General features: G+C 41.2%; 3 protein-coding genes and 5 non-coding genes across 12 annotated transcripts; 2 read left to right on the top strand and 6 right to left on the bottom strand.

Annotated features, from left to right (window-relative positions):
* The first annotated feature begins 1163 nt into the window (after positions 1-1163).
* On the top strand, positions 1164-17891 carry RFC4 (replication factor C subunit 4). 3 transcript variants are annotated; one of them, XM_025374712.1, is made up of 12 exons: positions 1406-1569; positions 2266-2304; positions 3464-3606; positions 6796-6874; positions 10560-10639; positions 13435-13554; positions 14974-15117; positions 15311-15431; positions 16072-16197; positions 17380-17460; positions 17531-17644; positions 17722-17885. In XM_025374712.1, exons 3-12 carry the CDS (start codon positions 3476-3478, stop codon positions 17815-17817), a joined length of 1092 nt encoding a protein of 363 aa, XP_025230497.1. In that variant the 5' UTR covers positions 1406-1569; positions 2266-2304; positions 3464-3475; the 3' UTR covers positions 17818-17885. The 3 variants fall into 3 exon arrangements, with proteins under 3 accessions (XP_025230496.1, XP_025230495.1, XP_025230497.1); XM_025374711.1 differs by lacking the exon at positions 2266-2304 and having other exon boundaries at positions 1164-1434; positions 17722-17891; XM_025374710.1 differs by lacking the exon at positions 2266-2304 and having other exon boundaries at positions 1358-1569; positions 17722-17891.
* EIF4A2 (eukaryotic translation initiation factor 4A2) lies at positions 17886-26118 on the bottom strand. Of its 3 annotated transcripts, XR_003118024.1 has the most exons (12): positions 24124-24203; positions 23283-23331; positions 23064-23196; positions 22651-22790; positions 21700-21868; positions 21484-21593; positions 21112-21255; positions 20525-20662; positions 20209-20298; positions 19909-19988; positions 19365-19475; positions 17886-18661 (listed from the first exon to the last, which is right to left on the bottom strand). XR_003118024.1 is itself a non-coding variant. In XM_025374708.1 (11 exons), exons 1-11 carry the CDS (start codon positions 24150-24152, stop codon positions 18517-18519), a joined length of 1224 nt encoding a protein of 407 aa, XP_025230493.1. In that variant the 5' UTR covers positions 24153-26118; the 3' UTR covers positions 17886-18516. The 3 variants fall into 3 exon arrangements, 2 of the variants coding, with proteins under 2 accessions (XP_025230493.1, XP_025230492.1); XM_025374708.1 differs by lacking the exon at positions 19365-19475 and having other exon boundaries at positions 23283-23328; positions 24124-26118; XM_025374707.1 differs by lacking the exon at positions 19365-19475.
* Positions 20043-20181, bottom strand: LOC112619921. The gene has a single exon (XR_003118399.1). It is a non-coding gene; the product is annotated as a small nucleolar RNA SNORA4 (small nucleolar RNA).
* Positions 20358-20489, bottom strand: LOC112619904. The gene has a single exon (XR_003118382.1). It is a non-coding gene; the product is annotated as a small nucleolar RNA SNORA63 (small nucleolar RNA).
* Positions 20909-21086, bottom strand: LOC112619974. Its single transcript, XR_003118444.1, has one exon. It is a non-coding gene; the product is annotated as a small nucleolar RNA SNORA81 (small nucleolar RNA).
* Positions 21312-21438, bottom strand: LOC112619905. Its single transcript, XR_003118383.1, has one exon. It is a non-coding gene; the product is annotated as a small nucleolar RNA SNORA63 (small nucleolar RNA).
* On the bottom strand, positions 22891-22959 carry LOC112619977. Its single transcript, XR_003118447.1, has one exon. It is a non-coding gene; the product is annotated as a small nucleolar RNA SNORD2 (small nucleolar RNA).
* LOC112618115 lies at positions 23362-25985 on the top strand. Its single transcript, XM_025374714.1, has one exon. It carries the CDS (start codon positions 23504-23506, stop codon positions 23900-23902), a length of 399 nt encoding a protein of 132 aa, XP_025230499.1. The 5' UTR covers positions 23362-23503; the 3' UTR covers positions 23903-25985.

Raw genomic sequence — 26118 nt, 5'->3', positions numbered from 1 at the left:
AGTGCTGTGATTACAGGCGTGAGCCACCGCACCCAGCCCAGCTTGTCTGTTAAATGAGATCATAACATCCCCCTCTCTGTGATTGTGCTGTTCGTTCAGGTAGCAAATGAATACTATCTATTTTCACAGATCTTTGTTTTATCAACTGTATTGTGGTATAATTTACATAAAATGTACAAGCATTAAGTATACAGTTTGATGAGTTATGGTAATGTAAACCAGTGACCAGATAGGTAACCTGTGTGCTTTTTATACTGTCCAGAGATTGTATCAGACCCTGCGGAAGTTACAAAGTAGCATAAAGCATCCTTACTCTGGTTAAACCCTTGATTGGGTTAGGCCTGGGATGTAAGTTCTCACAGCCCCCTACTTCCTCTGTATAACCACACATCACATCGTCTGTCACTTTCCTAGTCTGTAAAGCTACTTGAGGGCATCTTCTAGCGTTTTCCCTGCTGTATCTGCAGGCATCTAGCACAGTGCGTGAACATTCCGTAAGCATTTGTTGCAAGATAAATGAAAAAAACGTGCAGTTAACAATGGATATCATGCTGAGTTTGTGCCAAACAAAACAGTCATTTGAAGAAGACCCGGATCAACCTTATGGGTTAGTAGTTAGTAAAGGCCTGTAGAGAAGGCGGCCTTTGAGAAGGGTCAGGTTTCAATAGGATTAAGAAGCATTTCAGACTAAACCAACTACTTGGAAGAGAGAAAAGCAGTGGTGTCAGGCACCTGCCTAGAAGCCACAGTGCATGAACCTTGGTGGGGCTAAACATGATTATCGATCTTTTAACTTTTATTGAACGCCTGCACTTCCAGATTTCTAAGTGGGGCTCAGGAATTATAATAGATGTCCACAGCTGCATGGTCTTCCCTCTCCACAACAGGCAGACAGAAGTAAAAGCCACGTGCCCTCAAGAGGGCAAGGCAAGGCATCTTCAGATGTCTCTGCCCTTAAAGCACACGCGTTCTGCTCTGCGACGAAGCAGGACAAGGATAGGGACCTGCACCTCCGGAGGCCCGCAACTACGAAGATAGCGGGCTCGGGACCTTCGGTGGACCCGCAGGGCTCCAGAGGCCCGCGCACCGCTGCCCCGCCCCCATTGCTGAGCCTGCCAGGTAAGCGGCCCCAGCGCCGTGCCCGCACGACCTTCAGGGAGGGTCGCGCTCACGTCTCAAGTGGGAGCAATGCACCGGGACAGGGACACCTCCTAGGTCATGCCTGTTCCAGTCCAGTTCTCCCTGAAAGTCCGGCTGGCTCATTACCTGCTTAAATAAAACCATATACGTGCAAACTCTCCCCGCTGGCAGCGCGCCCCAGGATCGGAAGTGACGCGTTACGTGCCCGCGTATTCCTACCGGCGTATTCCCGGCCTGCTTTTCGCTTGCCGTTCCGTGGCGGGAACTGAGGCGACTGTGGGGACGGCGGTGATCGTAAGTCTCCTGGGCCCGTTATTCTCAGATTAGGGAACGGAACTAACACTTTGAGACCATCTTGTCCTTTTTGTATCCCGGAAACCTCAGGAACTAGTCGGCGGCGGTGACCTGCACGAGAAGCCAGGCTGACCGGTAACCGGCTGGAGGAATTGCAAGCCCGCTTTGCCTTCCCCACTCCTGCCCTTGATGCCCCTGTGAGGTCTTCCACGTCCTTCGGGGCCCCAACCTAGCCGCGCTTTCATGCCCTGGCCGCGCCCTCTGGTGAAATGGTGGTTCCGGACAGCATCCTGCAGACCCCGGCTTTGGGCTGTATTCGTGTTTAACAGCCCGAGGCAGGGATGGACTAATCCAATAACGTTATAAAAACCTTGGCTGCCAATAGATATTAACAATTTATTTTATTTTATTGAGTATATCCCCATATGCCAAGCAAGGAACTATGTATTTGCATACATTCTTTTATTTAACTCAGTTGTCCTATGGAATAGGCCTTAGCTCCTTTAACAGAAAAGGAAACCGGGTGTCATAGATGGTAATTCATTCACTAAATATTATGGGGCATCTACCATGTACCAGGCACTGTTCTCGGCACCAGGGCTTGTAGCAATGAAAAAAAATAGAATTAACTGGGGATTTTTCAGGCAAGCTAATGATGCTTTTTATCCCTGAAAACACCCTGGGAGAATGTTTACCTGCATGTTAGAAATAGTTACCTTCTGGGTGGGATTTTGTATTACTCTTTAAAATCCCTCATGCTTTTCTGCATTGTTTTGTTTTCTTCAAGTGAGTGTGTTATGAGAAAAACAGCTGTTTCTATTTTAACAACAGAGTCCCCCACCTTCCTTTCCCCACAGAAAGTCTCTGAAGGTAGGTAGGCATTGACTCTGCCATTAAAATAGGTCCCTGGCCAGGGGCGATGGCTCACACCTGTAATCCCAGCACTTTGGGAGGCCGGGGCAAGAGGATTACTTGAGCCCAGGAGTTCCAGACCAGCCTGGGCAACATGGTTAAACCCTGTCTCTACAAAAAATTTAAAAAATTAGCCGGGGATGGTGGCGCGCACCTGTTGTCCTAGCTACTGGGGAGGCTGAAATGGGAAGATCACAGGAGCCTGGGATGTCGAGGCTGCAGTGAGCCATGATTGTGACACTGCACTCCATCCTAGGCAAAACAGTGAGACCCTGTCTCAAAGAAAACAACAACCAATAAAGGTCTTTGAGTGAGTTCTGACAAGGAAAGGAGTGAAGGTTCTCATTTGTGATGCAAGCACAGCACCTTTAATTGCTGAAGAGTCCATTTCAGGGTCTGAGCTAAAGCTAGGCCCATGACTGTGAAAGAAACCATGGAGGCCCATGTGGTTTGGTCATTAGCGACATCATATTTATCAATGCATTTGGAACTCATTAAACATTTTTGTGACATACGATCTTTGTTCTATAACTCCTGCACTATAAATAGATTCTAAGTTCCTTAAGGACTTTGACCACTTTTCTGTCCTTGTAGCCCTCAGTACAGTGCATTCAGAGTGTTCTAGGTCATGGGGTGATGTCCTTTATTATGTAACACCTTTGCACAAGGCTAAGTGTGTTTTCAGGCTGTACTTTCTCATAATGGTTCTCCCCCCCGCCCCACTTTCCTATGGTGCTGATTCTGAAAATGGTTTTTTGTTTTTTTTTTTTTTTTTTTTGAGACGGAGTCTCGCTCTGTAGCCCAGGCTGGAGTGCAGTGGCCGGATCTCAGCTCACTGCAAGCTCCGCCTCCCGGGTTTACGCCATTCTCCTGCCTCAGCCTTCCCGAGTAGCTGGGACTACAAGCGCCCGCCACTGCGCCCGGCTAGTTTTTTGTATTTTTTTAGTAGAGACGGGGTTTCACCATGTTAGCCAGGATGGTCTCGATCTCCTGACCTCGTGATCCGCCCATCTCGGCCTCCCAAAGTGCTGGGATTACAGGCTTGAGCCACCGCGCCCGGCCGAAAATGGTTTTGATAAAAGCTTTTTTTTTTTTTTTCTGTCTTGCACCTGACCAGGGTGAAGTAACCATGCAGGCATTTCTTAAAGGCACATCCATCAGTACTAAATCCCTGCTGACCAAGGATCGAGGAGTAGCTGCCACTGCGGGAAGTAGTGGAGAGAACAAGAAAGCCAAACCCGTTCCCTGGGTGGAAAAATAGTAAGAACACTTGTGTCTTTGTTAAAATAATTAATAAATTGTCTCTCTAACCAGTTCTGATCACTTTTTTTTTAAACTTATGGAGGAATACTGTGTTCTGTTTAGAAGTTGTCTTTGAAAAAATCACCTGATTATATAAGTCATAGAACCCTGGAACTGAAGTTACTTGAGAATAATCTAGTTTAATTCCCTTATTTTGTAGATAAACTGAGATCTCTACAAGCAGAGGCTTCCATTGTAGGGACTGGGATACAAAAGTGAAGAAAACAAGTTTCAGTAAACTGGCTATAAATACTTGGTCAGGAGTTCTCCTTTTTTTTTTTGAGTCGGAGTCTCACTCTGTCACTCAGGCTGGAGTGCAATGGCACAATCTCTGGCTCAATGTAACCTCCGCCTCCCGGGTTCAAGCAGTTCTCCTGCCTCAGCCTCCTGAGTAGCTGGGATTACAGGCACACGCCACCATACCCGGCTATTTTTGTATTTTTAGTGGAGACAGGTTTTCACCATATTGGCCAGGCTGGTCTCAAACTCCTGACCTCATGATCCACCCGCCTCAGCCTCCCAAAGTGCTGGGATTACAGGCTTGAGCCACTATGCCCAGCCAGGAGTTCTACTTAAATCCAAATATGTAATCTGTTCCCCGTTTTCATTACAATAGGTGGAGATTATTACTATTATTACCATTTTTGAGATGGAGTCTCACTCTGTTGCCCAGGCTGGAGTGCAGTGGCATGATCTTGACTCACTGCACCCTCTGCCTCCTGGGTTCAGGCGATTATCCTGCCTCAGCCTCCCGAGTAGCTGGGATTACAGGTGCCCACCACCACACCTGGCTAATTTTTTGTATTTTTAGTAGAGAGGGGGTTTCAGCCAGCCCTGGAAATTCAGTTTTGGTTAGCTCATACATTTTTGTCCAAACAACACTTGAATTGGCATTTAAATTGTCAGTCACTACCTAGCACGGTGGCTTACGCCTGTAATCCTGTAATCCCAGCAATTTGGGAGGCCAAGGTGGGAGGATCACTTGAGGCCAGGAGTTCCAGACCAGCCTGGCTAACATGGTGAAACCCCCTCTCTACTAAAAAAAAATAATTAGCCAGGTGTGTTGGCGGGCACCTGTAATCCCAGCTACCTAGGAGGCTGAGGCACGAGAATCACTTGAACCTGGGAGGCAGAAATTGCAGTGAGCTGAGGTCACGCCACTGCATTCCAGCCTGGGTGACAGAGCAAGACTCTGTTTCAAATAAATAAATAATGTCAGTCATCTAAGTGATACTACCACAAGTAATTGTAACTATTGGTTGAATGTAGCCTCAGTAATTACCAATGTTTACAGATTATTTATAGGCCGAGTAAGGCCCTCCTATGTTTTTTGTGTTTTTGTTTTTTTGTTTTTTTTTTTCTTGAGGCTGATTCTCGCTTTGTCGCCCAGGCTGGAGTGCAGCAGCGTTATCTCAGCTCACTGCAACCTCTGCCTCCCAGGTTCAAGTGATTCTCCTGCCTCAGCCTCCCGAGTCGCTGGGATTACAGACATGCGCCACCACACTGAGCTAATTTTTGTATTTTTAGTAGAGATGAGGTTTTACCATGTTGGCCAGGCTGGTCTTCACTCCTGACCTCAGGTGATCTGCCTGCCTTGGCCTCCCAAAGTGCTGGGATTACAGGCGTGAGCTACGCATCCAACCAATATTAATGCTTTCTAAGCAGGTGTTCACTTTAATTTTTTTTTTTTTTTTTGAGATGAAGTTTCGCTCTTGTTGCCCAGGTTGGAGTGCAGTGATACGATCTCGGCTCACTGCAACCTCTGCGTCTGGGATTCAAGCGATTCTCCTGCGTCAGCCTCCCGAGTAACTGGGATTACAGGCATGCGCCACCATGCCCAGCTAATTTTGTATTTTTAGTAGAGACAGGGTTTCTCCATGTTGGTCAGTCTGATCTCGAACTCCTGACCTCAGGTGATCCACCTGCTTTAGCCTCCCTAAGTGTTGGTATTACAGGTGTGAGCCACCACACCCAGCCCCACTTTAATTTCTTTTTTTTTTTTTTTTTTGAGATGGAGTCTCTCTTTGTCGCCCAGGCTGGAGTGCAGTGGCGCAGTCTCGGCTCACTGCAAGCTCTGCCTCCTGGGTTCACATTGTTCTCCTGCCTCAGCCTCCTGAGTAGCTGGAACTACAGGCGCCTGCCACCATGCCCAGCTAATTTTTTTTTTTTTTTTTTTCCCGAGACAGAGTCTTGCTGTGTCGCCCAGGCTGGAGTGTAGTGGTGCAATCTCAGCTCACTGCAAGCTCTGGTTCCTGGGTTCACACATTCTCCTGCCTCAGCCTCCCAAGTAGCTGGGACAACAGGCACCCGCCACCACACCCAGCTAATTTTTTGTATTTTTTAGTAGAGACGAAGTTTCACCATGTTAGCCAGGATGGTCTCGATCTCCTGACCTCATGATCCACCCGCCTCAGCCTCCCAAAGTGCTGGGATTACAGGCGTGAGGCGCCGTGCCTGGCCTGGCCTGGCTAATTTTTTATATTTTTATTAAGATGGGGTTTCAGGCCGGGCGCGGTGGCTCAAGCCTGTAATCCCAGCACTTTGGGAGGCCGAGATGGGTGGATCACGAGGTCAGGAGATCGAGACCATCCTGGCTAACATGGTGAAACCCCGTCTCTACTAAAAAATACAAAAAACTAGCCGGGCGAGGTGGCGGGCGCCTGTAGTCCCAGCTATTCGGGAGGCTGAGGCAGGAGAATGGCATGAACCCGGGAGGCGGAGCTTGCAGTGAGCTGAGATCCGGCCACTGCACTCCAGCCTGGGCGACAGAGCAAGACTCCGTCTCAAAAAAAAAAAAAAAAAGATGGGGTTTCACCGTGTTAGCCAGGATGGTCTCAATCCACCACTTTAATTTCTAATTAGTGTTTGTAGTGGATAAAATAAAATCCTTTTGCTTAATTTTTGTGGGTATAACAGAGTCAAGTAATGCAGATAGGAAGTAAAACATTATTTCACTCTTTCAGGGTGTGTTTGCTTATGGTAACAACAAATGGGGTTTCCACCTATTTCCAATTATGAAAAAGTTTCTCATTTCATTGCTGATGTTTGAGAATTGTCATTAGTATTTTAGTAGAAAGAACACTTGAGAGTTGTCTGTGGTTACTATAATATACTAAATAACCTCTTTCCTCCTCCCCACCCTGCAAGTCGCCCAAAATGTGTGGATGAAGTTGCTTTCCAGGAAGAAGTGGTTGCAGTGCTGAAAAAGTCTTTAGAAGGAGCCGATGTGAGTTGCAAATGGTGTTTAATGTCATTGGGATATTTAAGACTTAATTTATTCACCCTCTTTCTTCCTTTGTAACTTCTAGCCTTCATTAAATATCATGCTCTATGTACAGTAGGTCCTTGATAACTATGATACTTAGTACTTATGATAATTACTACAATGATAATTAGTTCAAATATTTATTGAGCATCTCCTATTTAATCTTACATAGCAGTGTTACATAGTATTCAAGTAAAAGTCATAGTAATTAAGACAGGCTATGAAACATAGACGTAGAACAAGACATAAAACATAGAACAAGACGAACTATGCCCCTTTTTCATGGGTTTTTATTGGTAAGAGGGAATAAACAAGTAAACCAATAAATAATTCTAGGTAGTAATATGTGCTATAAAGAAGAGCCAGAGATTCCTCTAAAGTATAATTGCTTACTAACTTTAGGATTTGGATTGACCTATAATACAAAAAAAAAAAAACCAAACAAAACAGAGCTTTGAATTCTGCTTATAGCACTCTCTTCTGCTGTGATATGGGGGATAAAATATCCATGAATGGTTTGCACTGTAAATTATTCTGAGATAAGATAAACCCATGTGGAGAATTAGCAACTTAAAGTTGTGTTACGATGAATGCTCAAAGTGCTTCAACAGCTCAGTAAAGTGGTGAAGTGAGATGTAGTTTTTGCTTTAGTTTCAAGATTTGCTTCCTTCCTCTCAATCTGGCTGCTTTTAATTAGAGGTTCTTTTGGGTTTTGCTGCCATCATTCTCTTGCTGAAATTATATTACTACAGGACACATTTTGAAAGAAGTTAAATTTATAAAACTATTTAGAATCTTTTTCTTTACCAGTATGTGTTTTTATTTGATTCGTATACTCATACCTTTTTGGCCAGGCACAGTGGCTTACGCCTGTAATCCCAGCGCTTTGGGAGGCTGAGATGGGAAGATCACTTGAGGTCAGGAGTTCGAGACCAGCCTGGCCAACATGGTGAAACCCCATCTCTACCAAAAATTAGAAAAAGCAGCCAGGCGTGGTGGCACACACCTGTAGTCCCAGCTACTCAGGATGCTAAAGCGGGAGAATCACTTGAAACTGGGAGGCAGAGGTTGCAGTGAGCCAAGATCGTGCCACTGTACTCCAGCCTGGGTGACAGAGTGAGACTCTGGTCTCAAAAATAAATAAATAAATAATAAAAAAATAAGTAACACAAATACTCTTACACCTTTTAATTCTATCATAGTATGCCATTTTATTTTTTGATATATTCTGCTTGTATATCTTGGTAACAGTATATACCATTTTAATTGCAGTTGTGTAGTAATTACACAGATTGCAGGATAATACCTAATTTAATTACTAGTATCTTCGGCAAATGTAGTGAGATTAAGATCCAGTTCTTTTTTTTTTTTTTCAATTGAGACAGAGTCTTGATCTGTCACCCAGGCTGGAATGCAGTGGTGTGGTATCAACTCACTGCACCCTCTGCCTCCCAGGCTCAAGTGATCCTCCCACCTCAGCCTCCCGAGTAGCTGGGACTACAGGCATGCACTACCACACACAGCTCATTTTTGTGTTTTTAATAGAGACAATGTTTAGCCATGTCAAGTGACCTGCCCACTTTGGCCTCCTAAAATGCTGGGATTACAGGTGTGAGCCATCATGCCCAACCTAAGATCTAGTTCTTGACTTTATGCCATGTAATTTATGAGGCTGAAGTAAGAACTTCAGTTTAATATTTTGTGCATCTTTTCAGACTAACTTTTGTAAAGAGGTGAAATAGTTTTTTTAATTCAAAAGAGTAAAGGAAAACAATTCATTCAATTTACTTTGAAAGGTTTTACTGTAGTCCCAGCTACTTGGGAGGCTGAGGTAGGAGAATGGCATGAACCCGGGAGGCGGAGCTTGCAGTGAGCCGAGATGGTGCCACTGCACTCCAGCCTGGGCAACAGAGCAAGGCTCGTCTCAAAAAAAAAAAAAAAAAAAAAAGAAAAAGAAAAAGAAAGGTTTGAAAGAATTATAAGAAGATAATTTTTTCAGAAATTGATTTTCTTTTAAGAACTGGTATTCCACATACAGTTCTTGAATGTACTATATATATTAGACTAGTGTATAATGTAAGGTTTAATAAGTTTACCCTGTTTCAAAGAATTTAAATTATTGTATCTGATAGTTAACCTGGATGAATTACTACATTGTTAAGGGACGCACAGATCAAAATAATAGTTGTAGACCTTAATTACTAAGAAGCCTAGGAGGTTTTTAGGTTATGAATCTCATAGTTTGTACTATAAGCTATATGTTATGAATGTAACAGTAATAGTCTTCTAATTAACATATTTGTCTATGTATTGGTTTATTCATTCATTTGGCCAACATTGACTACTGTAGTAGATGCTAGGATACAGATGTGAGTAGAACAAATAAGTTTCTTGGTCTTTTAATGAAGTAGGCAGGCATTTTACAATTAAGCCCCACAGTTAAATAGCAGTAAACCAATGCAAAATGCAACAAATACTAATGAGATAATAGGAGAGACCTACTTTAGACTGAATGGTTTCTGATTTGTAATGCATTAGGAGTTGGCCAGGCAGAAAGAAGAGGATCAGAGTCCAGGTCATGGGAACAACATATGTTAGGGCCAGAAAGTGCCAGGCTGTTAGAGGCCATTGTAAGCTGGAGCCTGGAAGGTGAAGGGGGTGGTAGGCAGATCATGGAAGTCCTTTAGGCCATGGTGAAAAGCTGAGGGTTTTTTTGTTTGTTTTTGTTTTTCTAAGTGGAATAGTTTTAAGTAGCAAGCAGAGTGGTATCTGATTTAGGTGAAGAATGAATGGGCGGGAAGAGGGAGGGTTAGGCAAGAGTGGAAACAAACTCTAATGCCTAGTTTCCTGTGTACAGTGATTTCCTTATGTGAAAGGACATACTGAAGAATGTACAGTTTCATAGCAGAGCTCATTAGAATTTAGTTGACTTATTAATTTTCACCTCAGATCAGTCAACTGCTTGATAGGAGCCAAACTATCTAGATATAAGGTATAAAAGAAGGTAGCTAGTTATTTAATCTTATCCTTTCCTCTTCTAATGAATTGTCCCTGATACATGCAAGCATCCTTACAGAGTACATAATCATGATGTGGGACAGTGCCTAGCACTTAATGTATGTCTAGTTCTGTATTTTTTGTTACTATTTCTGTTTTTGGTACTTCTGCTCATTCAAAGCCCTGATTATGTCTTTTTTAGTCCTTTTTCCTCAGTTTTGGCCAAATCCATTACTCTTTTGATCTGCTTCCCCTTTGAAGCAGCTGATGTTTTGTGTAATATAAAGTCTTACCTAATCTTGAGCATAGAGGTGGGATAGGAAACTGAGATTCCCTTTAGAAATAAAAGGTTTCTCATTCCAGCTTTGAAAATTTCACCTAAGTGGATTAGCTATAGAGCAAACATAAATATTGGTTCAGCCTAAGAGATTAAAAAGACACTTGGGGAAAAAAGTGGTAGTATATGAAAAAGCAGGATTTAGATCTGTCAACACTATGATGTCAGTTATATTAAGAAATCTTTATACTTAGAAGTTACGTGCCCTATTAGAGAAGTTGTTGCACTGTTCCACAGACAGTTTTTTCAATCTTCCTTTTCATCTATTTGTGCCAGAATACCATTTATTAAAAACAAATTTAATTTCTACAGCTTCCTAATCTCTTGTTTTATGGACCACCTGGAACTGGAAAAACATCCACTATTTTGGCAGCAGCTAGAGAACTCTTTGGGTACGTTGAAATCAGTCTGTTTTTCTTTTTTAAAAGATTTGACACCAAAATTCTCTGATACTGCTTTTTTTTCCTCTAAAAATTTGCATTTCATTTTCTGTAGGACAGTTTTCTTTCTATTTCTGATTTTTAAAAATCCCATGAGCCCATTTTGTTCCTCCCTCACTCCCCTGAAGAAATCAGCTTGCCTGCATCTTTTGTAACCTTCATTCTGAATCTTGTTCACGTGTTTGAATGTACTACAACACTGGGAGCCTATGATTTTTTCCATCACTTTCTTTAAATTTTCCGTTATAATTTTGGAGTCCAGAGGGTCCAACTTAATGTTCAATTGTGCTGATAGTTTTATAACCCTTTTAATGATTGTGTTCACATCTGTGTGGCTGTATGATAGAATCTGCTGTTTCTGATGGTACTATTTGCACCATCCATTCTTGAGTCCTGCTCTAGACTTCCTAGGCTGTGACTCTGGAGTGGCCAGGCCAGCTCCTTGCCTCAGGTCTCCTGAGCATAAGTGGTATTTGATGTAGTATGATTCCAGGTACACCAGAAAATCTTCCTGTGAGTCACCTTCTTAGGTTCCTCTTCCTAGATTGACCATCTTGGCTTAACCAGCCATTCTAGAGGAGCCCTTTACCTAGAGTTGAAAGATGTGTAGTGGGCTGGGTCTGATATACATGAAACATGCACCAACATAACAAAGGCTGTCTTGAGTTTTTCCAGAATTAATATTAGACATACAACTGATAAAAATATCTGAAATCCTACATATGAAAATAGGCCAGGCGCGGTGGCTCACATCTGTAATCCCAGCACTTTGGGAGGCCAAGGCGGGTGAATCACCTGGGGTGAGGAGTTCCAATCCAGCCTGGCCAACATGGTGAAACCCCATCTCTACTAAAAATACAAAAATTTGCCAGGCATGGTGGCATGCGCCTGTAGTCCCAGCTACTCGGGAGGCTGAGGCAGGAGAATCGCTTGAACCTGGGAGGTGGAGGTTGCAGTGAGCCGAGATCACGCCACTGCACTCCAGCCTGGGTGACAGAGTGAGACTCGGTCTCAAAAAAAAAAAAAAAGATGCCACTGAAATCACCAAATGTGTAAGGATTATTAGTTATGTCAAAATGTAAAAGACAAACGGAGAAGCTGCTGTGTGCCTAATATTTTATTTGACAGCAACTTTTGATGCTCAGTAAAATTATAAAAGAACTTTTTTGATTATTCCACAACTCAGTCAGATAGAACGAATCTGAATCAGCCTTAACAGTTGTTTATTATTACTTAGAGTAGGTCAGTCCAGATTATACAACTTTTTCTATATTCTTTGTAAAATAGTGTTTGTCTTTAAAGAACTTACTTTAACAGTGAATTTCATATTTAATATTGTGGTTTTAAAATAGAAAATAGATGCATGTAAATGTTTATGTCCATAAGCATGCTTAGGATACCATGCTGATTAGGAAAAATAGAGATGAAACTAAATCACAACTCTTGTTTTTTATTTAAAAATATGTGTGTGTGTGTGTGTGTGTGTGTAAAAGACTAGAGGGAAGTTTCAAAACAGTGCTTTGACAGTGTGCCCTTTTTTTTTCTTTTGATTTATCAGATTTCTCTATAGTAAGCATATATTACTTTTAGTAATTTTTATTAAAACTCACTTTAAAAACCTGCTCATGTTTTAATCCATTAATTTTCCTTAATCTAGTAAGTTTCCTTATTGCAAACTACCCTTTGGAATTTATTTATTTGTTTGTTTGTTTGTTTATTTACTTATTTTTGAGACGGTGTCTTGCTCCGTCGCCCAGGCTGGAGTGCAGTGGTGCGATCTTGACTCACTGCAATCTCTGCATCCCGGGTTCAAGTGATTCTCCTGCCTCAGCCTCCTGAGTAGCTGGGACTGCAGGCGCCTGTCACCACGCCCAGCTAATTTTTGTATTTTTAGTAGAGACAGGGTTTCACCATGTTGGTCAGGCTGGTCTCGAACTCCTGACCTCATGATCCACCTGCTTCGGCCTCCCAAAGTGCTGGGATTACAGGCATGAGCCACTACACTCGTCCGGAAATAATTTAAAATGTGCTATATTCTAACATTGTTTAAAATTACAACATTTAAAACTGTCTAGATTCTAACAATAGAAGAATGTTAAGTAAATGATGGTACAGTCATAAGATGGAATATCATACGACTGTTAAAATGTTATTTACAGTGGTTTTGATAATATGCCGAGATACTTATTATGAATGCGAAGTGGAAAATCGATTTAGAATTTTATATGTGGGGCCAGGTGTGGTGCCTCACACCTGTAATCCCAACATTTTGGGAGGCCAAAGTCGAAGGATCACTTGAGACCAGCATGGCAACATAATGAGTCCCTGCCTCTACAAAAAGTAAACAAAATTAGCCAGGTGTGATGGCATGTGCCTATAGTCCCAGCTAGTTGGGAGGCTAAGGTGGGAGGATCACTTGAGCCCAGGAGTGCAAGGCTGCAGTGAGCCATCATCATGCCATTGTTCTCCAGCCTGGGTGACAGAGCAAGACCTTGTCTCCAAAAAAATAAAAAGGAAAGAAATTGTATATTTTATGTAATAATGTCTACATTTTTTTTAAATGCATGGAAAAAAGCCAAAATGGTAACTGCAGCACCCTACCGAGAGAGAATACAAAAGTGATTGTGTGCCTTCTATCCATATTGTTTACTAAGTGGATTTTAAACATCTGCAAAGTGTGCAAATGTTAAAATGTGATTTATGCCTACTTGTGCTCTATGTTTCATATTTGTTTCATTTTGAGATAGACCTGAACTTTTCCGATTAAGAGTTCTTGAGTTAAATGCATCTGATGAACGTGGAATACAAGTAGTTCGAGAGAAAGTGAAAAATTTTGCTCAGTTAACTGTGTCGGGAAGTCGTTCAGAGTAAGTAAATTTGCCCTGCCTCCTCCATAGCATGTATTATTTTAAATATGTGTTTCTGCCATCGCTCCTCAGCCTTTTGGCTAAGATCAAGTGTATTTTTGCCAAATTGTCAACTCCCTTTTCATGTTAGAAGACTATCCTGCCTGAGGTAAACTGATTTAGTCAACTATTTATGCTCCTTAGGTGGCAAAGGTCCAGGATTACATTGGTGGTACCTAAACATATATGTAAAATTTACATGAGCACATTTCAAAATTTATGAAAGTGAATGACTAATTTTTGATATCCACCTTGAATTGATGGTGCAGTCAGTCACAACCTCTATAGCACCTGATTTATTTTTATGTGAAATGAAGACTGGGAGGTGGACTAAAAGACTCTGAGATCCCTTCTACCATTAATACTTGAAATCTGTTTTCTTGGTATAATTTTCATATAATTATGTTAATGCCACTTTTGGTGGGAGAAAAATTTTAATGGCAGATTACCAAAAATCAATGTGCAGAAGGTAATAACCCACAAAATGGGAGAAAATACAAATCATATATCTAAAAAGTACTTATGTCTAGAACATATGAAGAACTTTAAAAACTCAGTAATAAAAACAAATAACCCAATTAAAAAATGGGCAAAGGATCTGCATAGACATTTCTCCAAAGAATATATGCATGCCTAATAAGCACATGAGAAGATGCTCATCAACATCATTATCCATTTGGGAAATGAAAATCAAAACCACACTGAAATACCAGGTAACTCCCACTAGGATGGCTATGATTAAAAATATACAGAAAATAACAAGCATTGACAAGGATGTGGAGAAATGGTAAACCTCATACATTGCTGTTTGGAATGTAAAATAAAATGGTGCAGCCTCTTGGAAAACATATCTGCTCAAAAACGTACACAAATGTTCATAGCAGCGTTAGTCCTAATAGCCAAAACATGGAGACAACCCAAATGTCCAGCTGATTAATGGATGAATAAATGTGGCATATCCGTTTGCCATAGTATTTGACAATACAAAGGAATGAAGCAAACACATGCTACAACATGGATGAATCTTTAAAATATGTTAAGTGAAAGAAGTCAGCCACAGAAGACTGCATATTATATGGTTCCATTCATACAATGTCCAGAATAGGCAAATCTATAGAGATGAAAGTAGACTAGTGATTGCCTAGAGCTGGGAAAGACTGGGGGAAGAAGAGTGACTCCTAATAGGTACAAAGTTTCTTTTAGTGATAAAAATGTTCTAAAATTAGATTGTGGTAGTGGTTGCACAACTTCGTGAATATACAGAAAAACACTGAATTGTACATTTTAAATGAGTGAATTGTATGGTATGTATATTTCAACAAAGCTGTTGAAACCAATAGACCTATTAATGTTCAACTCTTACGTGTTTCTCTGAATCAGTGGGAAGCCGTGTCCACCTTTTAAGATTGTGATTCTGGATGAAGCAGATTCTATGACCTCAGCTGCTCAGGCAGCTTTAAGACGTACCATGGAGAAGGAGTCTAAAACCACCCGATTCTGTCTTATCTGTAACTATGTCAGTCGGTATGTATATTGCCCTGAAGACAGATGCTAGGCAGCCTCATTTTCATAACCCAATTAGGGGAAGGAAATTTAGAATTTTCAAGGCTACGTTAATTTTTCCTCCATCAAATCTTGATTTGTTCTTGATAAAAATGAGTTCTTTTGGGGAAATTCTTTCTTTAGACACCAACTTGGTTTTTCTCATCTTCCACAGAATAATTGAACCTCTGACCTCTAGATGTTCAAAATTCCGCTTCAAGCCTCTGTCAGATAAAATTCAACAGCAGCGATTACTAGACATTGCTGAGAAGGAAAATGTCAAAATTAGTGATGAGGTAATTACTAATTATTACAATTATTAGAGTTACTAATTCCTTCAATGAATGCATCTAAAGAGACCCTGAAGGATTTAAATATGTGTTGCCTCAATCCTGATGCCAGTTCTTCAGACAAACTTAAGCTAAAGGGGCAACAATTGAAATGTGTAGGAATTACAAGGTTTAGCTTTTCTATTACTTTTTGAGTTAATTACTTTTAATATATCAAAGACCCAAAACTGAGGTGGATTTCATACATATAATGCAAATTCTGTAATATAAATCTCTTCATGCTGACAAGATTTTAGTCTTCTAGCTCATACTTCAGTACTTCCCTAAAATTGATAGAAACATAAGGCCCTTATTAATTATAACAGAATTTAAGCATAATTTGAATTTGCTTTATGTGAGCAAGAAAATGGGATAAATATGGAACATTTTTTCATCTCTGCAGATTTATTTCAGAAGCAAGACATCTCTATCCTTCCATCGTACCCGGCCTCTAGACTGATCAGATTTTATTCCAAAACACACATGGGTGTTCTCATTAACTCTAAACTAAAACATAGGGGTTTTCACTTTTATTAAACATTTTAAAATTAAAGTTATAAATCCTTAATTGGCCATCATAGGTTAAAAACAACTTTTTTGTCTTCAGGGAATAGCTTATCTTGTTAAAGTGTCAGAAGGAGACTTAAGAAAAGCCATTACATTTCTTCAAAGCGCTACTCGATTAACAGGTGGAAAGGAGATCACAGAGAGAGTGATCACAGACATTGCTGGGGTAAGAGTACTGGATATTCCAAATTTCTTTTTAGTTGGCTTTTTTGTGGCTTTTAGGAAATTTTCATCCAACAAATACTGAATGTTTAGTAAGTGCCAAGTACTGCACTAGGAAGTATAAGGGAATAACCTGGGAGTATCAGAGTGTTTCAGGTGAGGAGATGACACTTACTTTTCAGTTTGTCAGGCATGTAATAGACATTTCAGGAAAGAAAAGGACACTTTCAGTTCTTAAATTTTCTTTTTTTTTTTGAGACGGAGTCTTGATCTGTCGCCCAGGCTGGAGTGCAGTGACGCAATACTAGCTCACTGCAACCTCTGCCTCCCACCTCACCCTCCCAAGTAGCTGGGATTACAGGCAGCTGCCACCATGCCCAGCTTATTTTTGTATTTTTAATAGAGATGGGGTTTCACGATGTCGGTTGACCAGGCTGGTCTTGAATTCCTGACCTCAGGTGATCTGCCCCCCTTAGCCTTCCAAAGTGCTGGGATTACAGGTGGGAGCCACAGTGCCCAGCCTTCAGTTTTTAGATTTTTTTAAGAGATGCCTTTGGCAGTTACATCAATTTTAGCAGATGTTCTTATACATGAAAACTATTTTAGCAGTTGTATATAAACAAAAGGCATATCCAACTTACAGTAATCATTAAAGAGAATGGAGTACCCCACCTGTCTTTGGATACTCCTATGTCAAAACTCACCTCAGAACCACTACTACTTAAAAACTTTTGTTTCTATGACATTTTTCACCTTCACGGTAGGCCTTCCATATGACAAGACTGGTACCACTAATCATCTTAAATTTTCTGGATATTGTGGACTTTTTAAACCAATCTCATTAGTGGCATATTTACATGGATTTTTAGAGAAAAGGCACTTCCCCTTTAAAGAAATCAGTCTCTTTGGCTGATCTTGGCCACTAGTCTTCATCCACTGACCAGAACAAGCTATAACCCATGTGTGTCCAAACTTGGGCTTTAAAAGCACAACTGTTAGCACCTTGGTTACTTTAGTGGTGACTGGAGTTACTCTGCCTGTTCTCCCAAAGCCTTCCCAACTTTACAGGGTTATCACAACATTAGCTAAGTATGGAACTTAGGTGTGGAACAGAAAGGACTGGGGAAGAGTGTATGTGTTAGTCTCACCTAGAAACATCTTTAATACTGAACGTTCAATTACCTAGGTAATACCAGCTGAGAAAATTGATGGAGTATTTGCTGCCTGTCAGAGTGGCTCTTTTGACAAACTAGAAGCTGTGGTCAAGGTAAAGTCAGCTTACTAACTTTGGGGAAAGGAATATTAAATGATCATACCAAAAGTTTTTTTTTTAATAGGACTTAATAGATGAGGGTCATGCAGCAACTCAGTTCGTCAGTCAACTCCATGATGTGGTTGTAGAGAATAATTTATCTGATAAACAGAAGTCCATTATTACAGAAAAACTTGCCGTAAGTAGGTACTTTGCACATGTCAATTAAACATTTAACTACCTGAAGGATGCTAATTTCTTAAATTTTTCTTGTAGGAAGTTGACAAATGCCTAGCAGATGGTGCTGATGAACATTTGCAACTCATCAGCCTTTGTGCAACTGTGATGCAGCAATTATCTCAGAATTGTTAAAAAGTGAATATATTTTGATGTGGGGTTTTGTAAATAAGGGGGTTGTAATAAAAATGACCAAAAGCACCTTTAAAGTGAATATACAATTTATTTAACATTCAAACTTCATTAAGACATGTGCAATATGGCAATTTTACTGGGGATTAAACCCTACCTAGGATGATTGCTTGCTGGGGCTTAGCAACAGGGTCCAGTTCACACTTAGCACTAATTAAATACTTTATTGAATAAATACAATACCAAACAAAATGCATTCAAATGCTTTCTAAAAAAATTTTAAAGGCCTTTCTACTCAGGCTAATGACAAACACAATAAAGGCAGATATGCTAGTTTAACATAATTGGCTGATTTTATACAGCACTTATATCTTTTAGTCCACAAGTATATTATTAAATGATAGAGAACATCTAATACAACCATTTCTACAGAACTAGGAAATAAATTTCTAAGAAAGAAAGATTTTACAGACCCCATCTTTTATACCCACCCCAACAGTCTAACTCTAAAGAGGATAAAGCCAATGACTTTCCTCACAAGAGCTCACGACTAATGTCGCTTTGCTATCAAAATCTGTATTTCTGATCCGTTATGAGCATTGAGACAAGATTCAAATATTCCCAAAGAAAGAAGCACAATGCACGTTGTGATCGCCTATTCAGCAACAGCGAGCACTGCATCCAAAACTCTCATCCCAGGAATTAAATAAGGTCAGCCACATTCATGGGCATCTCCTCCACTGTAGTATTGTAGAAAGTCTCAATGTCACGAAGAATCCTCTTGTCTTCTTCAGTAACAAAGTTTATAGCCACACCTTTCCTCCCAAATCGACCCCCTCTGCCAATTCTGTGTAAGAAAAAAACAATCAGAATGTTACTTCTCACATAATTTATGAACTACTGAACATGACGATCCACTTGTTAACCATCAGCTGCTGTTTACTTATCAAGGTTATAGTTCGTGCTTCTAACTGGAGCACTAGCTGCTAATGCATATCTAGAGAAAAAAATCTTCCTTTGCAGTTAGTGCCAAAAGGATTCAAGGCTTGTCTGGCTGCAAAATGAGATTTTTATCAGGCATCTTGAGCATTATTATAAAGCAGATGACAGTATTGTGTTTGGGGTAGTGAAATTAAAGCCCATACCAAAGTGGGCCAGCCAAGAGCAGGTGTCAGCCTGGGACAGATGTAAACACCAGGAATAAAAGAGCAGTTATGTAATCCATTTCGACGCACTTCTGGAACTGTAAACTGTAAACAAATGCTGCAAAGGTTAACTATTTTCTAAAACTTACTTTTTTCCAGTGGGAAAACAAATATTTGGTATGGTAACCCAAACTTATCACTGCTTTTTTGCTCAGTTTCACACGTTGTAACTCAAATTACTCAAAACGTGTTTAACCGCCAAACAGCTACCTTCATGTTAGAAACCAGACAATACAAACCACCTAGTAAGAAAAGTTCCCTAACAGAAATACTAATACGAAAAATGCCTCAGCTGGAGCAACTTAAAATAAATAATCATGACAAAAGAAAAACAAATATAAATACCGACTCGCTCTTTATTCAAACAGTGTGCTGTTTCGCTTATGATTCCACGTCCTAAATTACGTCAACGCCGTTTCTGAGTGCCATCTCGTCATCAACTGCTGCTATCGACTCCTGTATTTTTTAAAAAGTCTTTTTTTACATCACATAACAAAGTACGATTCAATTTATTTAGGGATAAAGCCACTATAACTAAACCAGGGTTCACTCAAATTGCTACCAGGCGACACCAAGAAAATCCCAACTATGGAAAAAAATCAAGAAAAAGCACATGGACACAAGAACATCACTAAAAGCTCAAGCATAAACTAAGACCAACAATTGCGGGGGAAAAAAAAACCTATGCCCACAATCTGAGCAATGTTTACAAGTTTTCCCACTTTGTTCTCGTCAGCCTTCCCCTAGTACAAATTTAATTACATCATCTTACTGAACACTACTGACTTGACTGAATCTATTCCTTGATTTGATGTTACCTTTCATACAAATCACAGTAGAAAAATGTATGAATTTTTTTTTCAATACATCCAAGATGCTGGCTTCTCACCTGTGAATATAGTTTTCACGATTGGTAGGTAGATCATAATTTATAACCAAAGACACTTGTTGCACATCAATCCCGCGAGCCTGAAACACAATGGCATATGTTAAAAATTCTAATTCAAAAAACGTGATACCTGTCATGTAGGCCACAAAATAGTAGCGAACTATACTAAGTGGTATAGCCCACTGTGGAGTGTGGTCCTTTTACTCTTCCAAATAGCCCAAGTTGGCAAAGGTTACTTGAAAACCTTCCCCCCAAAAAGCTAACTTTTGGTACATTTTTAAAAAGCATTAAGAGACTTACCAACAAGTCAGTAGTGATCAGAACACGACTTGACCCTGACCGGAATTCCCTCATGATAACATCTCTCTCCTTCTGGTCCATGTCACCATGCTGCAAATTAATAAACCTTAATTCAAGAATCACCAGTCAGGTCAGTAATTTTAATCAACATGTATGAGACCAAGCGTCCCTGGCTGCTACAGGAATATAGCAGACAGGTATAGTTAAGAAACAACTTTATTTTGAGCAGGGGGAACGACAACACAGCACTTAGCAGCTATATTGTAGTCTGAATCCTGCTTTAGTGGAAATCCAGACATTTTAGGACACCTCTTACCAGAGCAGAAACTGTGAAGTCTCTGGCATGCATTTTCTCAGTGAGCCAGTCCACCTTGCGCCTTGTATTGAGAAAAATAACAGCTTGCGTAATGGTCAGTGTCTCGTACAAGTCACAAAGTGTATCCAACTTCCATTCCTATAATGTTTAGAAGAGAAAGTTAACAGTCATTTAGCTTTTCCAACTTTCTTCAGTTAAAAATACATTCTGGGCCAGGCACAGTGCTTATGCCCATAATCCCAGCACTTCGGGATCCCAACACTTCAGCCCAGGAGTCCCAACCAGTTTCCAGATAGTGAAACCCTGTCTCTACCCAAAATACCAAAATTGGCCCCTCAAAATGTAGAAATTATAAAAATTAACTTCATTCTATTAGGTCTAATGAGATATTGCACCGAATCTTAAGACAAAGGACATTGGACATTGAGAAAGAGGTCCACCCCAGTCTTTACAATCTAGTGCTGTTACTTTTCTTCTTGTGTGTACTCTGCTAGCATTATTGCAAAAACCAAGACATAGTCCTAGTGTCTGCAATTTTAGCACAGTGCTTATACAAGAAGGTAAAATAATGTCTAACAATCAGTTACCTCTCTCTCAACATTAATATAAAACTGTTTGATTCCTTCAAGGGTCAATTCTTCCTTTTTCACCAGAATTCGAATTGGATCTCTCATGAATTTTTTGGTCACTTCCAACACATCAGTTGGCATTGTGGCAGAAAGCAACACAACCTTGAAAAGAAAAAATTATGTTGTAGCACAACTTACACAGTAATACCCAAGGGAAAATGTTTGAAGCCAAGCGTCTCTGTCTTACTACAGAATGGAGTTAGACAGAGATAGTTATGCATCAAGTGCTTTAAGCAGGGGGAACGACAATAAAACACGTCAGTTGTATTGTAACAGTACCTGCATTAAACCCCATCTCTACCTTTAAGAGGGGAGTGAAGTAATGCTTACCTGAATACTTGTGTTTAGTTTTTGGAAAATCTCATAGATTTGATCCTTAAACCCACGGCTCAACATTTCATCTGCTTCATCCAAAACAAACATTTTGATCCATTTTGGAGCTGTTAGAAACAAAGTCATACTGTCACTTCTAGATCTACTCAGTAATATGACTTTTCGACTGTAACAGTAAAAAAAAAAAAACACTCTTTTAAAGACAATACTTACAAAGATATCTTCTGTTTAACATATCAAAAACTCTCCCAGGTGTACCAACAACAATATGTGGTGCTTCGGCCTGCAGTTTTTGCATTTCATTTCGAACATTTGTTCCACCAATGCAGGCATGACAAGTTGCTCCCATATAGTCTCCAAGTGCCAGAATTACCTTTTGGATCTAAAAACCAAGCCTTAATTATTATCCTGAAGAACTCCAGGATTAATGACTACTTTTTAAAGCATAATGGCAAATTTAAACTGGTCTGCCAACAGCTTTTATGCATGCACAGCACGAAACTACTTCCAAGCTTAAAACGCAGACTGACCTAACTGCTTCAAGGTAAAACTCCCTTAATGTCTTTCTTCTGCCTTGTCAAACTTGGGATGCTGCTGCCCCACGCATCAGCTAGACAATTCAAGAATAACATTTCCTACATTATTCTTCACTGTGTGTAGGGAGTACATAGTGAAATATATGTTCTGTAATTACAGCTAGGGCAAATAATTTTTTTCCCCCAGAGGGTATTGTGCTTTATATAATCTTGACCTCAATAAAGCCTCCAGCTTTATTAGGAAGGTTTACTTCAAAGCCAATATAGCAGTGAGCTTTGAAAACATAGCATGCAACAGATGCATCACAAACTACGGAGACAGTCAAATGGTAACATGTCACTGCAGTTTTCATGTTGCACAACTGCATTCAAACTTAAAAAATGGGGACAGATCTACTACATCCAAGAGAGTGTTTCGGATTCTCAATCTATTAGTATACAACCCTACAAACCATACCTGCATACCCAGTTCTTTTAAAGCTTTCAACAAAAACTCCCTGCATGCATGGACAATTAAAAGGAAGGATCTGGTAGGACCAATTTATACTAAGTTTTAAATTCTTCACAGTTGTGAAACCTGAAACCTATGCAACACGCAAGCAGTTTTTTTGAACTACACTATCAATACCTGTTGAGCCAGTTCTCTGGTGGGGGCCAATACTAGTGCTTGGGTCTCCTTGAACTCAATCTCCAACTGTTGCAGGATGGAAATAGCAAATGTGGCTGTCTTGCCAGTACCTGACTGAGCTTGAGCAATCACATCATACCCTAAAAAAAGTAGGATACATATTTACCGATCCCACATCAAATTGTCACTTCTACTTTACACCATGTATTCCATTTGGAACATGAATTATGCCCAAATAATAAGTGATCAGCAATGAGTATTCTCTTCATTTCAGGTCAGTCCCGAAAGATGATTGCCATCATTTCACTTTAAGGAATACAAACAGGTGCTAGTCCCCCAGAGGTTACTTTCCCTTTTACGGTCCATGACTATGTAGAATAAAGTCATTTCCTAAAAATTCCAGTTTCTTTTACCTTTAATACAGGGAATAATAGCTCTCTGCTGAATAGCGGAAGGCTTCTCAAAACCGTAAGCATAGATGCCACGAAGAAGAGACTCCTTTAAATTCATATCATCAAAGTTATCAACAATCTCATTCCAGTTGCTCTGTAAGTTAGAAAAAATAATGCACGCATGAATGAGATGAACACATTCACCTTTTCAAAGCTTCAACATCCACAACCGTTTCTTACCTCGATGACACCATCGGGGTCCATTCCCTCTGGGCCGCCATGTTCTCTGCTGACAAGAATACTGCAGTCAGACATCCCTTCCAAGCCACCTTAACTGCATCTTAAAGGGATAGCCCTTTGCAACCCGTCTCAGCACATTAGCCTCCCCTGCACAAGTTAAAAGCAGCAGCTGCAGGACGAATATCACACTGCGCGCCTTCCCTAAAGGTTGGGGGCCGCGGATGTCCGGAAAGGCAGCCCCCCAGGCCCCAGCGCACGGGGATCCCGTTTCGGCGGCGGAGCGTCTCGCGAGAGCTCGGGGCGACGAGCTCCGCCCCCAACAATGCGCAAGCCGGGTGATTGACGCGGGCGGAGCGGCCTGGCGAGAGCGATGCCAACGGTTCGCCGGCACCCGTGCCGGTCCGGTCCCATCGCCTCCGCGCCGTGGCCGAGTGGAGACCGCTGCCTCCAACCCTTCCCCAACTGAAGCCAAGGACCCCCAACTCCTGTGGTTGACCAAAAACAAAGCTTCGGGTCCTGGTTACACTGTACCGAACGCGGACTGCGCCACGGCTGTTTACTGCATGTTTCCCGTGCTCTACACTGGGAGGGGAAGCAGCCAAAATTCCGTAACGTCTTAGGAAGGAGAAACGCCCTTTAGCCACTGCTTTCGCACCATCGTCCTGTCTCCCCACAATCCGGGCCCTACCCATCATGGAAGCTTCTGGAAGGGCACAGGGGTGCTGTACCCTAAGGAAACGTGCACTAAGTTGGAGTTTTTGCCTCCATGCCATCCACTATAATCTCTCCTGGCGCCCTACGACCTTCACTACAGACCGCGACCGCCAACAGAGCGCCATACCTGTTATAATCCGCGGAGCCACCAGACATGATCCGAAAAACCACTCAGCGCCCGACTGAAAAGACAGCAGCGCCCCGCCACCCGTTTTTTATAGGCTCGTGGCCGGAACCCGTTTCTTGCGGAGGAATTTTGTCGCCGTGCTTCGGTCAGCCACAAAATTGTGATCCTGGGGTCGTTACGTCGGATAAAATCCTAAGCAAGCCGGTTGGAAAATCCAAATGTGGTAATTTCTCGATATTATAGGGTCGCTGGAAATCCTAGGGCCCGGGGTTGGGTTGGGACTCTTTACCTCGCGGCGGAAGAATATCGCTGCGGCGTTAGTCAAACACCACTTTCCCCGCCCGCCCTGCTCCTACGGGGTTTCCGCGTCCCTGACGCAGAGGCGGGCTGGGGGAGTGGAGCCGGAGTCGGAGCCGGAGGCGGAAGCCGGAGAGGCTGCCCGTCGGGCGTGTGGGGCTTCCCGCGTGCGAGGGGTCCCGACTCGCGGCTCGCTGCCGGCGCTCAGGTGCGGGAGGGGAACTCGGTTATTCCACTTGCTCCGACCGCTGTTTAATTTGACAGTGAAGACCTGCCTGGCATTTAGCCCGACCATTAACATCCATTCAGATCTTGGAAACGTAAAATTCCTGCTAGGGAAAATGTCGGCCACCCAGCGAGTCCCGGAAAGTTTGGTTTACCGGTACATTTTGCAGCGAGAGAAAAAAAATGGAGTGTCATTTGCAGATGTCTCTGGAGTAGCCAATTCTATTCTCATATCGTTTCCGGTCTCTCGCTTTCTTTTTAAAAGAGTGTTAATGATTTTAACCTAACAGGTGTGAGGAATGCCTGAAAAAAATCATAAACTTTTGCAAATGGATAGAAGCTAAGGAGCAGTAATTTTCCGTGGAACGCACGAATTTAAATGGACGCTTTGGCAGATACAGCTCTGTGCCGCTTTGGGACTACATCGGTTTTGATTCCGTCTATATTGGTCATTTTTTAAGGGCTTTGAGCTTTAGCGATATATAGTGAAATGTTGATTTATTGAAATTCAGAGCAATAATATCCTTGCTGCGTAAACTGCACGAGTCTTTAAGCTCCAGATGTTTTCAATTAGCCCCATCTCAGGTCCCTTCACAGCAACAAAAAAACAATATATGTAGTCATTTAACTTTAAAATACAACCCTACCCATGGTGCAAAATATCATCGAGAATATCTGGAAACATTTTATCATGTTTCAGAAGGCCAACTTAAAGAATCATTACTGGGAAAGCTGACTCAATTTTCTGTATTATTGAAGATATTTGGTTCTAAATACTATTTTAATACGAAAATTATGTATTCATTTGAAAATTCTTTTCGTGCCAGGAATTGGGACAAAGATGAAGAATACCAAAATGGCAAAGTGGGCCTGGCCCTCAGTCTATTGGTACGGCTCCTCATTCATTCCTCTGTAATGTTCGAAAGCCATATTTGAGGTGATGCCAGACATTTTCTGAGAATGATGGTTGTCAGAGATCCTTGTTGTCTCATCCAAAATCTACTAAAACTATCCTGAGATCTAAGAAATTGAAAAATATACTAAATCAAAAAAGTGACCAACCGTTTGGTTTCACTTGGGTGAAAACAGTTGGTCACAGGGTGATACCAATCAACAATTAACACTTAATTGTTGGTTGTTTTCTTTAGGATTAGCACTACACTAGATGCTGTGGAGGATTTTCAAGCCTCTTAAGAAGTAGTAAGGGCTAAACTCTGTGGTATAGGTTTGCAAGTGCTGAGTAAGTTTCAAGGTAAGAAAACTTCAAATACAGTCAAAATCCACACCCACACTGCCTGTAACCTTACAGTGTATTCCTAATAAGTGCAGTGCTTACCACATTTGCCTGTGCTTACTAAATAGTAAACATTAGTAACTAATAAATGAATTAAAGATCAAAACGTATACTTTAACAAAGTTTTGCATATCAACACAGAGCGTGCTCTTTTAAATTTAAGAAATTCTGCTTACCTG

Source organism: Theropithecus gelada, chromosome 2 (assembly GCF_003255815.1).
Source record: "Theropithecus gelada isolate Dixy chromosome 2, Tgel_1.0, whole genome shotgun sequence".
Taxonomy (NCBI): domain Eukaryota; kingdom Metazoa; phylum Chordata; class Mammalia; order Primates; family Cercopithecidae; genus Theropithecus; species Theropithecus gelada.
The sequence above is the reverse complement of the archived record's forward strand: the minus strand, read 5'-3'. Positions and strand labels throughout refer to the sequence as shown.

Excerpts from the sequence above, each read along its gene's own strand:
- EIF4A2 (XM_025374707.1), bottom strand. The coding sequence starts at position 24,152 with ATGTCTGGTGGCTCCGCGGATTATAACAG. Across the intron at positions 23,332-24,123 it reads GGCTCCGCGGATTATAACAG|CAGAGAACATGGCGGCCCAG; the intron begins GTATGGCGCTCT and ends TATTCTTGTCAG. Across the intron at positions 18,662-19,908 it reads CGTGAAAACTATATTCACAG|AATTGGCAGAGGGGGTCGAT; the intron begins GTGAGAAGCCAG and ends TTTCTTACACAG.
- LOC112618115 (XM_025374714.1), top strand. The coding sequence starts at position 23,504 with ATGTCCGGAAAGGCAGCCCCCCAGGCCCCAGCGCACGGGGATCCCGTT.
- RFC4 (XM_025374711.1), top strand. The coding sequence starts at position 3,476 with ATGCAGGCATTTCTTAAAGGCACATCCATCAGTACTAAATCCCTGCTG. Across the intron at positions 6,875-10,559 it reads AGTCTTTAGAAGGAGCCGAT|CTTCCTAATCTCTTGTTTTA; the intron begins GTGAGTTGCAAA and ends TAATTTCTACAG. Across the intron at positions 16,198-17,379 it reads TGATCACAGACATTGCTGGG|GTAATACCAGCTGAGAAAAT; the intron begins GTAAGAGTACTG and ends TCAATTACCTAG.